This window comes from Urocitellus parryii, chromosome Y, assembly GCF_045843805.1.
Source record: "Urocitellus parryii isolate mUroPar1 chromosome Y, mUroPar1.hap1, whole genome shotgun sequence".
NCBI lineage: Eukaryota > Metazoa > Chordata > Mammalia > Rodentia > Sciuridae > Urocitellus > Urocitellus parryii.
Window position 1 is genome coordinate 1532417 of NC_135548.1, and position 14532 is coordinate 1546948.

General features: G+C 50.3%; 1 protein-coding gene across 1 annotated transcript; it reads left to right on the plus strand.

Moving 5' to 3' along the window:
• Positions 1–1844: 1844 nt before the first annotated feature.
• On the plus strand, positions 1845–13979 carry LOC144251148 (arylsulfatase H-like). Its single transcript, XM_077794240.1, has 9 exons — positions 1845–1978; positions 3218–3339; positions 5473–5598; positions 5927–6350; positions 7905–8041; positions 8989–9123; positions 11431–11593; positions 12625–12746; positions 13612–13979. The coding sequence occupies exons 1-9, from the start codon at positions 1845–1847 to the stop codon at positions 13977–13979; spliced, it is 1731 nt and encodes a 576-aa protein (XP_077650366.1).
• Positions 13980–14532: the final 553 nt, after the last annotated feature.

Sequence of the window (14532 nt, forward strand, 5' to 3'; positions counted from 1 at the left end):
ATGTATCTATGTATCTATCATCCATGTATCCATCTATTTATCTATTTATCTATCCATCTTCCATCCATCTTATCTATGCATCCATTCACCCACCCATCCATCCATCTCTCATCCATCCATGAACTCTGTCTATATCTATCCATCCCTATTATGCAACTATCTATGTATTTATCTTCCATGTATCCATCTATTTATCTATTTACCCATCATCTTATTTATCTATCCATCCATTCACCCATCCATCCATCTATCTCTCCATTCATTCATGAACTCTATCCATCCATCCATCTTCCATCTATCTTATTTATCTCTTCATCCACCCATCCATCCATTAACACACACTCTCTCTCTCTCCCTTTCTCCACCTATCTTCCATCCATCATATCTATCCATCCATCTACCCATCCATTCATCCATCTCTCCATCCATCCATAAACTTTATCTCTGTTATCTATCCATCCATCCACCCACCCATCCATCATCCATTCATCTCTCCATCCATCCATGAACTCTATCTATCCATCCTCCCATCCATCCATCCATCCATCCATCCATCCATCCATCCATCTCTCCATCCGTCCATGAACTCTACCTATCTCTCTTATCCATGTATCTATGTATCTATCTCTCTATTGCTATCATCTATTTAACTATCTAGGCATCTATGATCCATCTATGTATCTATGCATCTATCTCTATCATCCACCCATTTATCTGTGTATCTAAGTATCCACCGTCTGTCTACCATTTATCATGAATCTATCACCTATCCATGCACCTATCACCCCTATCTATGCCTCTAAGTGCATATCTTCGTATTTAGCAGCTAATTTTCTCTGCATCTATCATATCTACATATCCATCCACCATCCATCATCTGTCCATCCATCATCTCTCTTATCTAGATATGTATCCATCCTTCCATGCATTTGCTCCATCTATCTATCCATCATGGATCCATCCGTCCATCCACCTATCACCTCTACCATCTGTGCACTGATCATCTATGTATCTCCGTTGTCCATCCATCTCTGTCATGTACCCACCTATCATCACATCTCCACCTGCTCAAGGAAATATTTCCCTTCCTACTGTTTTTCTTTACCTGTGAGCTTACCCTCTGCAGGTCTCATATTTTGTGAGATTTTGTTTCTGGCTGTCCTCAAACACCTCCAGGTCTGGCTCTCCTCTGTGGGACGTTCAGGACTCAATCCTAGAGTTGTGTTGTCAATGACAATCTATTACAGCCAAAGGACAAAAAACCCAACAAAATCAAGAACCCAAGAAATGAATAGACCATACAGTCCTTTGCATATGCAATTTTAAGAATATGCAAAACTAATTTTTATTCCTTCCTTCCTTCTTCCTCCCTCCCTCCCTTTCTCTCTCTCTCTCTCTCTCTCTCTCTCTCTCTCTCTCTCTCTCTCTCTCTCACTCACTTTTGTGCGGAGGGGTACTAGGGACTGAACTCAGGGACCCTCAACTCCTGAGCCCCGTCCCCAGCCCTATTTTGCATTTTATTTAGAGACAGGGTCTCACTGAGTTGCTTAGGGCCTCGCTTTGGCTGAGGCTGGCCTCCAACTTGTGATCCTCCTGCTTCAGCCTCCCGAGATGCTGGGATGACAGTCGTGTGTCACCACACTCAGCAAGATCTCACTTAAATTGCTCACATGTGGTACAATGACTACTTAAAACTGACTTTATAATGAGTTACCTAGGTGTATCCTATAATGAGGATCAATAAATTGCCCAAAATGTACACATTAATTTTTTTTTCCTTTTTATTTTTTCTCCCCCTGCCACCAAAAAAAAAAAAAAATGTTTTCAGGAAGCACTGGCTGTGGATGCCCCTATACTGTCTGCTTGGTGGCCTGAATGGGACATTTGTGACATGGAACTCCAGGCCCAATATCGTCCTGCTGATGGCGGACGACCTTGGTTTGGGTGACCTGGGCTGCTACGGTAATAACACCGTGAGGTAAAGATGCCTTGTGGGATGTCCACCTGCTATGTCGGAGCCCGTGAACCACCCCATGTCTCTGCTGTCACGGGGACACCAGAGTCCAACGTCAGTATATTGGGGTGGGGGATAGCAGAGGTGGCCCAGGACGCTGGATGCAAAATGGATATTCATGCAGCATACAGTGGAGACTACAACATGCACGATGTGTCCTTTTGCATTTGGCTGGTTGCACTGAGCCTCATGTCCTCAGAGAAGATGTTGGAGCTTCCTACATTTCGTCTCTACTCACAGGAAATGCCCAGAAAAACCTCAGATGTGTGTGTGGGATGGTGAAATTAACATGCTCAAGTTCATATGAGATTGTGACTGGATAGGCTTCTAGCCGCTTTTTAAAACTTAAAATTTTTCTCTATCCTTTTTTTTTAAAAAAAAATCTGTAATCAGATTTACATAAAATTTTGTATTGATTTTGGAGACTTGAAAAGATTCAACAGCATGGGAAATAAATTCCATACTGTCACAATTTAGTTATTGAAGAGGCTGTTTTTTTCTACAAGAAACCCATTAAAATTTTGCTTCCTCTAAGTTCCTCGTTAATTTTAGGAGAGTAATACCAACAAATGAACTCACTTTTCTATTGAAATGCTCCTAAACTCAGACTCAAAATAAGTTATACCCAGGGAACGATATTGTTATCCACTAATAGTTTTGCCCACAGAGTTGGTAGGACACCCCCCCCCTTATTTTCAAGGATCTATTCCAAGATCCCAAGTGAATTTCTCAAACTTTGGAGAGTACTGAATCCTATATATGCTAATTTTTTCCCCCTACAGTAGCAGGAGGGTAGCATATACAGGGTGGATACACTGAACAAAGGGATAATACATGTCCCTGGCAGGATGGCTCAAGAATACATCGTGGTTTTCAGAACAGTGTGCAATTTAAAAGTAACTGTTTATTTCTAGAATTTGTCCACCTCATATTTTTGGACCAGGGTGGACCATGGGTAAGAGAAACCTCCTCACAACCCCAAACTGCAGATAAAGAGTGAACTCTACTCTGTTCTCTGTCTGCTTCTAACTACCAAACCATCTAACGAAGAAGATAGATCAAGGTATCAGAGAGATAGAAGAGTGTGTTTTCAATTGGCCAGAAACAGTCATCTCAACCCAAAAGAGAACAACTTTGAATCTCAATCCTTTTTGGGGAGGGATTGGAAACCCACCTGCTAAATTCTCTATATTTTTCCCGTAGCACCCCTCACATTGACCGTCTGGCAAACGAGGGCGTGAGGCTCACCCAACACCTGGCAGCAGCCTCCGTCTGTACCCCGAGCCGGGCGGCTTTCCTCACTGGCCGGTACCCCATCCGATCAGGTAGGAGAGGAAAAATGCAAGAGAATTTTGACTCATGGAAATTTCTTTTCTTCTTTCCTTCCATCCTTCCTTATTTCCTCCCTCCCTCCTTCTCTCTTTCTTCCTTCTTTTCTTCTAATTATTATTTAAATTTTATTTTATAGGATTGGAGATTACACCCAGAACCTCCCACATGCTAGGCAAGGGCTCTACCACTGAGCCACATCCCCAGCCCTTTTCAATTTTTATTTAGAGACAGGGTCTTACTAAGATGATTTGGGCCATGGTAAATTGCTGAGGCTGGCCTCCAGTTTGCAATCCTCCTACCTCAGCCTCCAGGGTTACTGGAATGACAGGTGCACATCACCACACTTGCCCAATAGTCCTATCTTTAAGTACTTCTGTAGAGATGCTGTCCCAGAATTGTCCCTGAAGTGTCTCTGCATTCTCTTTCCCTTCCTCTTCAGTCCTTGTGACAAGGCAGCCATGTGGGGAGCCAGATAGACCATGAATCACATCACAAGTTTGGATTTGAGATTTGAGGGACGGGAACCTGATGGTTTCTAGAGAGGAATCTAATGGGACTCTAAGGAGGGTTGAGTGGGGCACGGACAGAAATGAGAAGGGCTCCTCCTAAGATGACTGAGTGTTTCACTGTGACCAAAGAACATGACAAGAAAAAAAAATAGAGGAATTAAAGTTTATTTTTGGCTCATGAGTCAGTCCATGGTTGGCTGATTCCATGGCTCTGGCCCAAGGGGAGGCAGAACAAGATGGCGGCAGGGCCTGGAGGAGGAGAGCAGCTCAGGACAGGGCACCAGGGAGCAGAGAGAGCTCTGCTCACCAGGGACAGGATAGACATCCCAAAGGCACAGCCCAGGGACCCCCTCCTCCAGCCACACCCCACCTGCTACAGTCACCACCCAGTGAGTCCATCCAAGTGGATTAATCCATTGAGTAGGTTACGGCCTTCATAATCAAATGATTTCACCTCTGAACTTTCTTGCACCGTCTCCCACAAAAGCTTTTGAGGGACACCTCATATCTAAACCATAACTCAGAGTTTAGTAGGAGGGACATCCTATGGTAAATTGGGACATTGTCCGCTTGAAGCAGTGTCCCCAGATTGTGGCTTCAGAGATGAGAGTCAGAATATTTCATGCAGGTAGTTATCCAAACATGGCGCTGGATTATGCTGGGCTTGGCTGACAATGGTTGAAGCAGTTTGATGTTGGAATGTCCGTTCCACATGCTGAAATGATTGAGGTCCCCAGGTCTATTGCTCCCTAGTTCTGAAGTTGAAGGCACAAATTTACTTCAGGAGAAGAGATGTAGATGAGTGGTTTCCCTCTCTAGGCAAGTTGAAGGTCAGCCCTGTCCTGAGCTGCTCTCCTCCTCCAGGCCCTTCCGCCATTTTGTCCTGCCTTCCCTTGGGCCAGAGCCATGGAGTCAGCCACCAGGGACTGACTCATGAGCCAAAAATAAACTTTTCTTCATCTTATTTTTTTTTTCTTGTCACGTCCTGTGGTCACAGTGAAACAGTCATCTTAGGAGGAACCCTAAGTGTTTGGTACATGTCGATGCTAAGAATAGTCATGCATTGTTAATGTGAAATTCAGACATAATGGATGTTGTCTATTGATGTAATCTGGAAACTAGGGTTTTAAAGGAACGCCAATCAAGTGGGAGGAGGACCCAAATCTATAGCTTGAATCAACCATGGATGGACGATTTATTTGAAAATAATATTATTTGTATGCTAAAAATTTATGGACTTTTTCTTGTTACTCTTGAAAAAATAGTATGTAAGAACTCTTTGCACACCATTTGCATTTAGGTATTATAAATAATTGAGTGTGGATTTAGAGCGTATGTAAGGGTGTGCATTGCTATGCAAAAGCTGAGCCTTGTTTTACAAGCAGCAGCGTTGGTGGGTTTTGGCACCCATGGGGTGGTCTCTGGACCCAGTCACACGGAGACACATAGGGTTGCTTCTGCAGCTATTAAAGGTCGACGATTCTATGGGACCAAAGGACATCGTTGGGGTGCAGGATGGGAGAATTTGGAACGTGTTGGGGTGAGCCCTGGTATTTAGCAAAGGCGATAACAGAAAGGTCGACCGCGATGCTCATCTGTTGCTTTGTATGAACTCAGGAATGGTTTCGTCCAACAGCCTGAACCGTGGCCTCACCTGGCTTGGTGGGTCCGGCGGGCTGCCCGCCAACGAGACGACCTTGGCCAAGTTGCTGCAGCATCGGGGATACCGCACGGGACTCATAGGTAGGTCCCCGTAAAATGAATGAATAATAAAAAAATAGAAGATGGACGGGACCCGTAAAGTGGAACAAATGACAGAATTGAGGGATTGTACCAGGGGAGTCCTGCGCTCATGATGGGTTCCCTTGATGAGCGGCTCTTGGCGAAAAATCCCACCTGGAGAATTTCGTCCACTTTCCCATGAGACAGACGAAGGGGTGATGGCATCCTCAAAGGTCACCAGGGAGACCAAGAGGAGGCCACCACGATCAGAGTCCCAAAGCGACGATGGACACCCCCCAGGGTGGTCACGGTGGCCGCTGTGACGGGTGGACTTTTCTTCTCCTTCCAGGGAAGTGGCATCAGGGCTTGAGCTGCGCCTCCCGGGATGACCACTGCCACCACCCCCTCAACCACGGCTTCGACTACTTCTACGGGATGCCCTTCGGGCTGCTGAGCGACTGCCAGGCGTCCAAGACCCCGGAGCTGCACCGCCGGCTGCGCCTGCGGCTGTGGATCTGCACCTTGGTCCTGGGCCTGGTGCCCGTCCTGCTCCTGCTGCCCCACCTGGCCGGCTGGTTCTCGGTGCCCTGGAGCGTCATTGTCCTGTCTGCCCTCGTGGCTCTCCTCTTCTTCGTTTCCTGGTACTCCAGCTACGGCTTCGTGCGGCGCTGGAACTGCATCCTGATGAGGAACCACGAGATCGTGCAGCAGCCCATGAGGGAGGAGCGGGTCTCGGTGCTGATGCTGAAGGAAGCGCTCGCCTTTATCGACAGGTCTGCCGTCCAGTCCTGGGGACTTTATTGCATGTGAATTTGTGTAGGACTCGATGAAAGGGACTGTGACAAATTTTTTCAGGGTGACATTTTAGATATTCTTAAATCTCTCCTTGGATAGAAAAAAAAAAAGAGTTAAGTTTCCTACCATTTTTTGCATGCAATTTCCTCCCCTGCTCTTGTCCATAAAAGTGGGGTGAGAGTATTTTAATGCAGATCCCCCAGATAGATTGAAATTTGCAGTGGGTCTTGGTTTTGCTTTTCCTTAGAGACAGATGGGGGAAGACATCTCTGTCCGCCAGCTGCTGGGGAGGGACCCTGAGCTGATGGAGACCTAGTTTTAAGATGTTTAGGTTCCTTACGAGCTAAGTGTATGTTCCAGGCATCATGAAGCAGGAAGAGGAAGGAACGAAAAAAGAGTCGTTTCTATAAATGTCGCGTCGTACATTTATTGATGTGCCCCTGTTCGCCCTCGGTTGGTACTTATTCACCCAGATGCTCTAGATGAATTGGTGTCTAAGAATCATATTCTGTCCAGAGATGCCAGAAGAGTTCAGATATTCAACCACCCGTTCAATATCCAAACCTGTGTTACCAGGGAATAAAAGAAGAAGAAGTCACCTTTTTGGTCACAGTGACCCAAAGACCTGACAAACACAATGTAGAGGAGGAGAAGTTGACCTGGGGCTCACGGTGTCCGAGGTCCAGTCCCTGGTGGCCGACTCCATGGCTCTGGCCCAAGGGGAGCAGAACAAGATGGCGGCAGGGCCTGGAGGAGGAGAGCAGCTCAGGACAGGGCACCAGGGAGCAGAGAGAGCTCTGCTCACCAGGGACAGGACAGAGACCCCAAAGGCACAGCCCAGGGACCCCCTCCTCCAGCCACACCCACCTGCTACAGTCTCCACCCAGTGAGTCCATCCAAGTGGATTAATCCACTATTAGTCTACACCTTTTACAACCCAATCATTTCACAATATGGCGGCAGGGCCTGGAGGAGGAGAGCAGCTCAGGACAGGGCACCAGGGAGCAGAGAGAGCTCTGCTCACCAGGGACAGGAGAGAGACCCCAAGGCACAGCCCAGGGACCCCCTCCTCCAGCCACACCCCACCTGCTACAGTCTCCACCCAGTGAGTCCATCCAAGTGGATTAATCCACTATTAGACTACACCTTTTACAACCCAATCATTTCACAATATGGCGGCAGGGCCTGGAGGAGGAGAGCAGCTCAGGACAGGGCCCCAGGGAGCAGAGACAGGGAGAATCCAGGGACAAGATATAGTCCCCAAAGGATACCCCTAGTGACCTACCTCCTCCAGCCACACCCTACCTGTCCACAGGGAATCAACTCAAGTGGATTAATCCACTAATTAGGCTACACCTCTCATAACCCAATCATTTCACCTCGGATCCTTCCTGTGCTTCCTCACACATAAGCTTTCTGAAGCCACCTCTTCTCCAACCCCCAAACGAGCTCTCTCCACCAACAGTCCCTCGCCCAGGTTGGGACTGGCTCTCGCTCACGCAGCTGATCACCCCGACTTCCCGCCCCCCCAGGTACAAGCGAGAACCTTTCCTCCTCTTGGTCTCCTTTCTTCATGTGCACACTCCCCTCGTGACCAAGGAGAAGTTTGTGGGGCACAGTAAATTCGGGCTCTACGGGGATAACGTGGAAGAGATGGATTGGATGGTGGGTGAGTAGCGCGCCCCGCGCGGCGTTCAGTCTCAGATCCCCGGGCTGCAGCAAAGCCACTCGGGACGGGTTGTGTTCAGTCACGTGCGGCTGGTTGGACATTCACATCATGGACACCCGCATACGTTGGTCCAATGCATTCAATTATAACCTGGGTCTAGGTGCAACGATGCCCGTGAGATATATTCCAAGATCACAGTCGCAGGTCATCGAGGCCATCGGAGGCCAGCCATAGAGATGTTTCCGTTTTAAAAACCAAAGACTCCTTCGTGAGCCCTGTGTTGCAAGATCAGTGAAATGCATCCTGCATACAACCACCCCTCCGAGCTTTTGGACGTGGAAGGGAAGCAAGTTCTTGGCTATTAGTGTCGCAGGGCAGGCTCGGACTTCATGGGGGACAGCGTTGGCATTTGCCCAAAGCAAAGCCCCGTGTCTCCAAGTCATGGCGAGGAGCACAGTATCGATGGCGGCGGTGATCAGTTGGAGGCTGGGGCTGGGGGGGAAATGGGTGCATCCCGTCAGGCCAGGATGGTGACGTGCTGGTCGCTGACCCCTGCGATCTACGCGGGACGGATGTTCTGCCGCTTTAGGAGCCTTTTGGGTTTAATCCACTTTAGTCCCGGGGACACTCGACCCCTGAGCCCCGTCCCCAGCCCTGTTTTGCATTTTATTGAGAGACAGGGTCTCCCTGAGCTGCTCAGGGCCTCGCTTTGGCAGAGGCTGGCCTCCAACTCACGATCCTCCTGCCTCAGCCTCCTGAGCCTCTGGGATGACAGGCCTGTGCATGTCCTACCATGTGGCACGTGTCGGGCCGTCCCAGGAAGGTGACTGGGATTCTGCAGGACGCTCAGTGCAGCCGTTGGCCTGTCCCCTGCTGTCTGAGGGGGTGCACAGAGCGGGGACAGTCTCGTGGCCTGTCGTGACGACCTTCTTTGTGACCCCTCCCAGGTAAGATCCTGGAGGCCCTGGAGGAGGAGCGGCTGAGCACCCGCACCCTGGTGCACTTCACCTCCGACAACGGCGGCCGCCTGGAGGCACTGGACGGGGCGGCCCGGCTGGGCGGCTGGAACGGCGTCTACAAAGGTGACAGCCCCGGGGACACCGGCTCTGCCCTGGACACCGCCCGGGCTCTGCTGCTCCGAGGCACCTTCCCGTCAATCACGCTGACCCACGGAAGGAGGCTGCGGCCTCGCGGCCTCTGGGGGGCTTCCAGGGGGTGGAGGGGAAAATGTTAGGGCTGGTGACAACCTTGGGACAGCAAATTCACTGGACCTCACGGGCCACCAACGGCAGGGCTTCCCAGCATCCGCACTGTGGGCCTCTGGGGCTGGGGGTGCTCTGGGGTGGGCTGTGCTGTGCGCTGCAGGAGGTGGAGCAGCCTCTCTGGGCCCCACACACCAGGAGCCAGGAGCAGCCCCACCCAGGGTGGGAGAGCCCCCTGGACAGACAGGATGGGTAGATGGCAGAGACATAGATGGACAGATGGATAGATAGGTAGACAGGATGGATGGATGATAGAAGATAGATAGATGATAGACAGGATGGGTAGATGACAGAGAGATAGATGGACAGATGGACAGGATCGGTAGATGATAGAAGATAGATAGATGATAGAATTGATAGATGACAGATAGATGGACAGGATGGATAGATGATAGAAGATAGATAGATGATAGAAATAGTAGATGACAGAGAGATAGATAGGTAGATAGATGATTGATTGGCAGATAGATAGATGATAGACGGCAGCTGGGTGGATGGATGATGGACAGAGGCCCTGTCCTGCAGGTCTCCCCTGCACTGGGGGCCTCTGGGGCTGGGGGTGCTCTGGGGTGGGCTGTGCTGTGCACTGCAGGAGGTGGAGCAGCCTCTCTGGGCCCCACACACCAGGAGCCAGGAGCAGCCCCACCCAGGGTGTGAGAGCCACCTGGACAGACAGGATGGGTAGATGGCAGAGAGATAGATGGACAGACAGAATGGGTAGATGACAGAGAGATAGATAGATGATTGACAGGTAGGTAGACAGGATGGGTAGATGACAGAGAGATAGATAGATGATTGACAGGTAGGTAGACAGGATGGGTAGATGACAGAGAGATAGATAGACAGGATAGGTAGATGTTAGATAAATGATAGGTAGATACATAGACAGGATGGATAGATGATAGATGATAGATAGATAGACAGAAAGAACAGGTAGCTGTCAGATAGATAGATAGACAGGATAGGTAGACGATAGATAAATGACAGATAGATAGACAGGATGGATAGATGATACATGGTAGATAGATAGATGATAGACAGAATAGGTAGATGACAGATAGATAGATAGATAAGACAGAATTGGTAGATGACAGATGATAGATGATCGACAGAGACTCTGTCCTGCAGGTCTCCTCTGCACTGGGGGCCTCTGGGGCTGGGGGTGCTCTGGGGTGGGCTGTGCTGGGCGCTGCAGGAGCTGGAGCAGCCTCTCTGGGCTCTGGCATAACTCCAAGCTATGACAACTGGAAGTGTCCCCAGACATAGCCCAGTGGGCTTTATGGGAAGCAGATCCTTCCACCTCCCTCTGAGGTAGTGTATTCAACAGCTCAGCTACTCCTGGGGGCATCGCTAAACCACACCAACACAAAGACAATTTGAGAAAGGCATTCGACGTTGGCTCTTTTCTTCTTACCTTGGAAAACACCAAGTCGGAAAAACTGTAGGGTATCAGGGTTTCCATACAATTTCACATCATTGGATTGGGCGCGGTGACGCACCCCTGACATCCCAGCGGCTCGGGAGGCTGAGGCAGGAGGATCGCAGGTTAGAGGCCAGCCTCAGCAACTCCATGAGACTCTGTCTCAAAATAAAAAAAAAATAAAAAGGGCTGGGGACATGGCTCAGCAGTTAAGCACCCCTGGGATCAATCCCTGGTCCCCAAAACATAGGTGTGTATCTAATTTAATCCACGTAGTCATCTCCGTGTGTGTGAGCACAGCCCTCCGTGTTCACACAGAGATGAAATTGCCTTACGATGCATTTCTCAGGAGGAATACACCCCCATTTTTTAAGCAATGCACACACACACACACACACACACACACACACACATGCACCAACTGTATACGATGAATTAAAACCAAAATGTCATTCTGTGGCTCTATATGTGTGTCTGTATACAGTCAGGAAAACTATCTGCACCTACTCTGATGAGTGTTGTGATTCTTGAACCTATGCATGTGTTGCTTTCGGCCTTGCTAAATTGCTGAGGCTGGCCTCCGACTGGCGATCCTCCAGCCTCAGCCTCCCCAGCTGCTGGGAGGAGAGGCGTGCGCCACGGCGCCCGGCTGGACTGGTCTTTCTGTTCCCTAGAGAACCATCTTCCTCCCCCATCTTTGGTCGCAGGTGGCAGCGGCATGGCCGGGTGGGAAGGGGGCATCCGCGTGCCTGGCATCTTCCGCTGGCCGACAGTGCTGCAGGCCGGGAAGGTGATTGACGAGCCCACGAGTCTGATGGACATTTTCCCAACGCTGTCTTACGTCGGGGGAGGGATCTTGCCCCACGACAGGTAGGAAAACAGACCCTGCTCCCGGGGAGGGAGATCTCTGCAGGCAGGTGAGGGGCTACGGCTTCCTGTGGGGACCCAGCTCCCTCCCTGCTGGGCACGTGGTGCAGTCTCTTGGAACATGTCTTACTGTCCGCTTTCCTAAAAATGACTGTCTTACCCCTCTCCATTTTTATAGAATCCCCCTCCGCTTACACAGTTTCCCCTTAGGCTGCTCTGGCTTCTGCGGATGCGAGAAAACATCCAGCCCTTGACTTGCCAAGTCTGGCTTATTTCACTCAGTGTCATGTTCTCCCCTTCCCCTAGTGATGGGCAAACACCCTATTTCCACCCTTCTTTATGGCTGTGTAATACTCCACTACATAGATCTCACATTGTCTTGATCCTTTACATCGGACTTATATCCTTATGTGCACATGCTGGGTCGCCCTCAGGGCTAGGATCCAACCCTGATGCATCTTGACAACCTTCCTAGCTCCCAGGTCACCAAGGTCCCTTACTATTAGTGGATTCCCCCCCGTCTGCAGATTGGACCAACACTAAATCCGTTGGGGAATCGTCGACGTCTGCAGTGAATGTGTACGGAATTTTTTTTTTTTCTTGAGGTTATTCCCTGTAGAATAGAATTTCTCAACTGTTTTCTATCATTTATGAAAATGCTGGTAACTATAAAGGAATCAGCGTACAGATAAGCCACTGCGTTAGGTGTGACCGGTCATCTCGTGAAGATCTAAGATGTGCAGGGTCACAGGAAAGGGACTTGGGCATCCAATTTAGCATCCACCCCATTTAAAAGGCAGCTTCAAATTGCTCTGGATGAATAAAAGGTGCCTACATTGAATTATATGCAGAGTAAATGATGGAAATGGGGCTGGGGTCAGCTCGGAGCCTTTCCTGGGCTGCAGGACATTTCCGTGATGCATCTCTTCCAACCCGGGACCTGAGTCCCGAGGGTCTCCCCCTCGGCTCCTGCTGGTACCCAGCGCCCGGCTCACCCCCTTCACCCCCCCCCCCCCGTGCCCTTCTCTCCTAAGGGTGATTGACGGCCGGAACCTCATGCCCCTCCTGGAGGGCAGGGTGGCCCACTCAGACCACGAGTTCCTCTTCCACTACTGCGGCACCTACCTGCACACCGTCCGGTGGCACCAGAAGGACTGTGAGTACGGAGACCGCGGACGCGGGGCAGCGGGAGAAGGGGTGGTCTCTGCCTTTCTCACCTGGGAAGGAAGGAGGACGGGGAGATGGGAGGGAGGGAAGAAGGGTGGACTCCACCTCTGGACTTCTGACCATCTCAGTTCTGACAGCGGCGCTGGCTTTAGATAATTCTCCACGGGGCTCAGGCCCCATCAGATCCAGGTGCCACTTGGGGTTGGCATCTCCATGATCATGGTGGCCACCGGGAGTGGAGGTTGCTCAGAGGCCCCGGCTTGGAGCTGCCAGATGACGGGGCTCTTCCACTCCTTGGGATTTATCCAAACTGAACCAAGATCGTGCATTTTAGTTGATCCTGGGTATATGCAAACCCGTGTTTAGAGCAGCGTGGTTCATAGTAGCCCAAGCACAGGGCCCCCCACCCCAGGTGTCCATCAGCAGATGGATGGATAAAGAGAATGTGGTCAATGGAGTACTATGCAGCCATAAAAAATGACATTGTGGGACTTGCCAGACAATGGATGGAACTAGAGACCATCCTGCTGAGTGAAATAACCCAGACTCAGCGAGTCTTATGTTTTCTTATGTTTGTGGAAGTTAGAGAGGAAAAAAGAGAGAATCTCATAAAAACAGAAGAAAGACCAGCAGAGTCCAGGAAACGGCACAGGGAGAGGGAAGAGGGGAGGTATCGGGCAATGAAAGTCACCAAATTATGTTGGGTTCGCGTACAAGTCTGTTTCAATGCACCCCAGGGTTATTCACAATCATAACGCACCAAGAAAAGATTGAAAAATGGAGATTCATGTTTTCCCAGAAGCCACCTGTAACCCATCACCCACGCGATGTCACACTGGAGATGTCTTTTTCAGGCGGTACTGTGTGGAAGGCCCACTATGTGACGCCCAACTTCCACCCCGAGGGATCCGGCGCCTGCTACGGAAGCGCCCTGTGTTCCTGTTCTGGGGACGTGACCCACCATGACCCCCCGCTCCTCTTCGACATCTCCAGAGACCCTTCCGAGTCCCAACCGCTTACTTCCGACAATGAAGCCTTGTTCGACTCCGTCATCAAGAAGATGGAGGCCGCCATAAAGGAGCACCGTGGGTCCCTGACGCCTGTCCCTCGGCAGTTATCTGTGTTCCACACCATTTGGAAACCGTGGCTGCAGCCGTGCTGCGGGACCTTCCCCTTCTGTGGCTGCGACAAGGAAAGTGACATCCTGCCCACGGCTCCGTGAGCGCTGGGGTCACTCGTTACCCACCACGGACACGCTGTGTCAGTCAGATTTTCATTACTGTGACAAAACACCCGAGAAAAGTCAACTTAGCTGGGAAAGATTCATTGGGGACTTGTGGTTTGGAAGGTTCAGTCCCTGGTGGCCGACTCCATGGCTCTGGCCCAAGGGGAGCAGAACAAGATGGCGGCAGGGCCTGGAGGAGGAGAGCCGCTCAGGACAGGGCAGCCTGGTCCTAGAGAGACAGGAGCCAGGGACAGGATATAGTCCTCATGGCCACATCTCCATTGTCTTATTTTGTCCCAGTAGGTCCCACCGCCTACAATTCCCACCATTTTTCAGTCGTCCATTCAAGTGTGAACCCATCAATGGATTCACCCACCGAGGAGCTCAGGAGTCCTAGGGGAACATTCCAGATCCAAGCCACACCACATGCCTGAGTGGGTCTACCATTTTGGATCAAAATGGCGGCCACCACCTTGTTCCAATGCCCAGACTTTAGCTCCCCTTCAAGTTGCTTTGGGGAAGGTGGATTCCGGGCCATTATTGGGAGGGG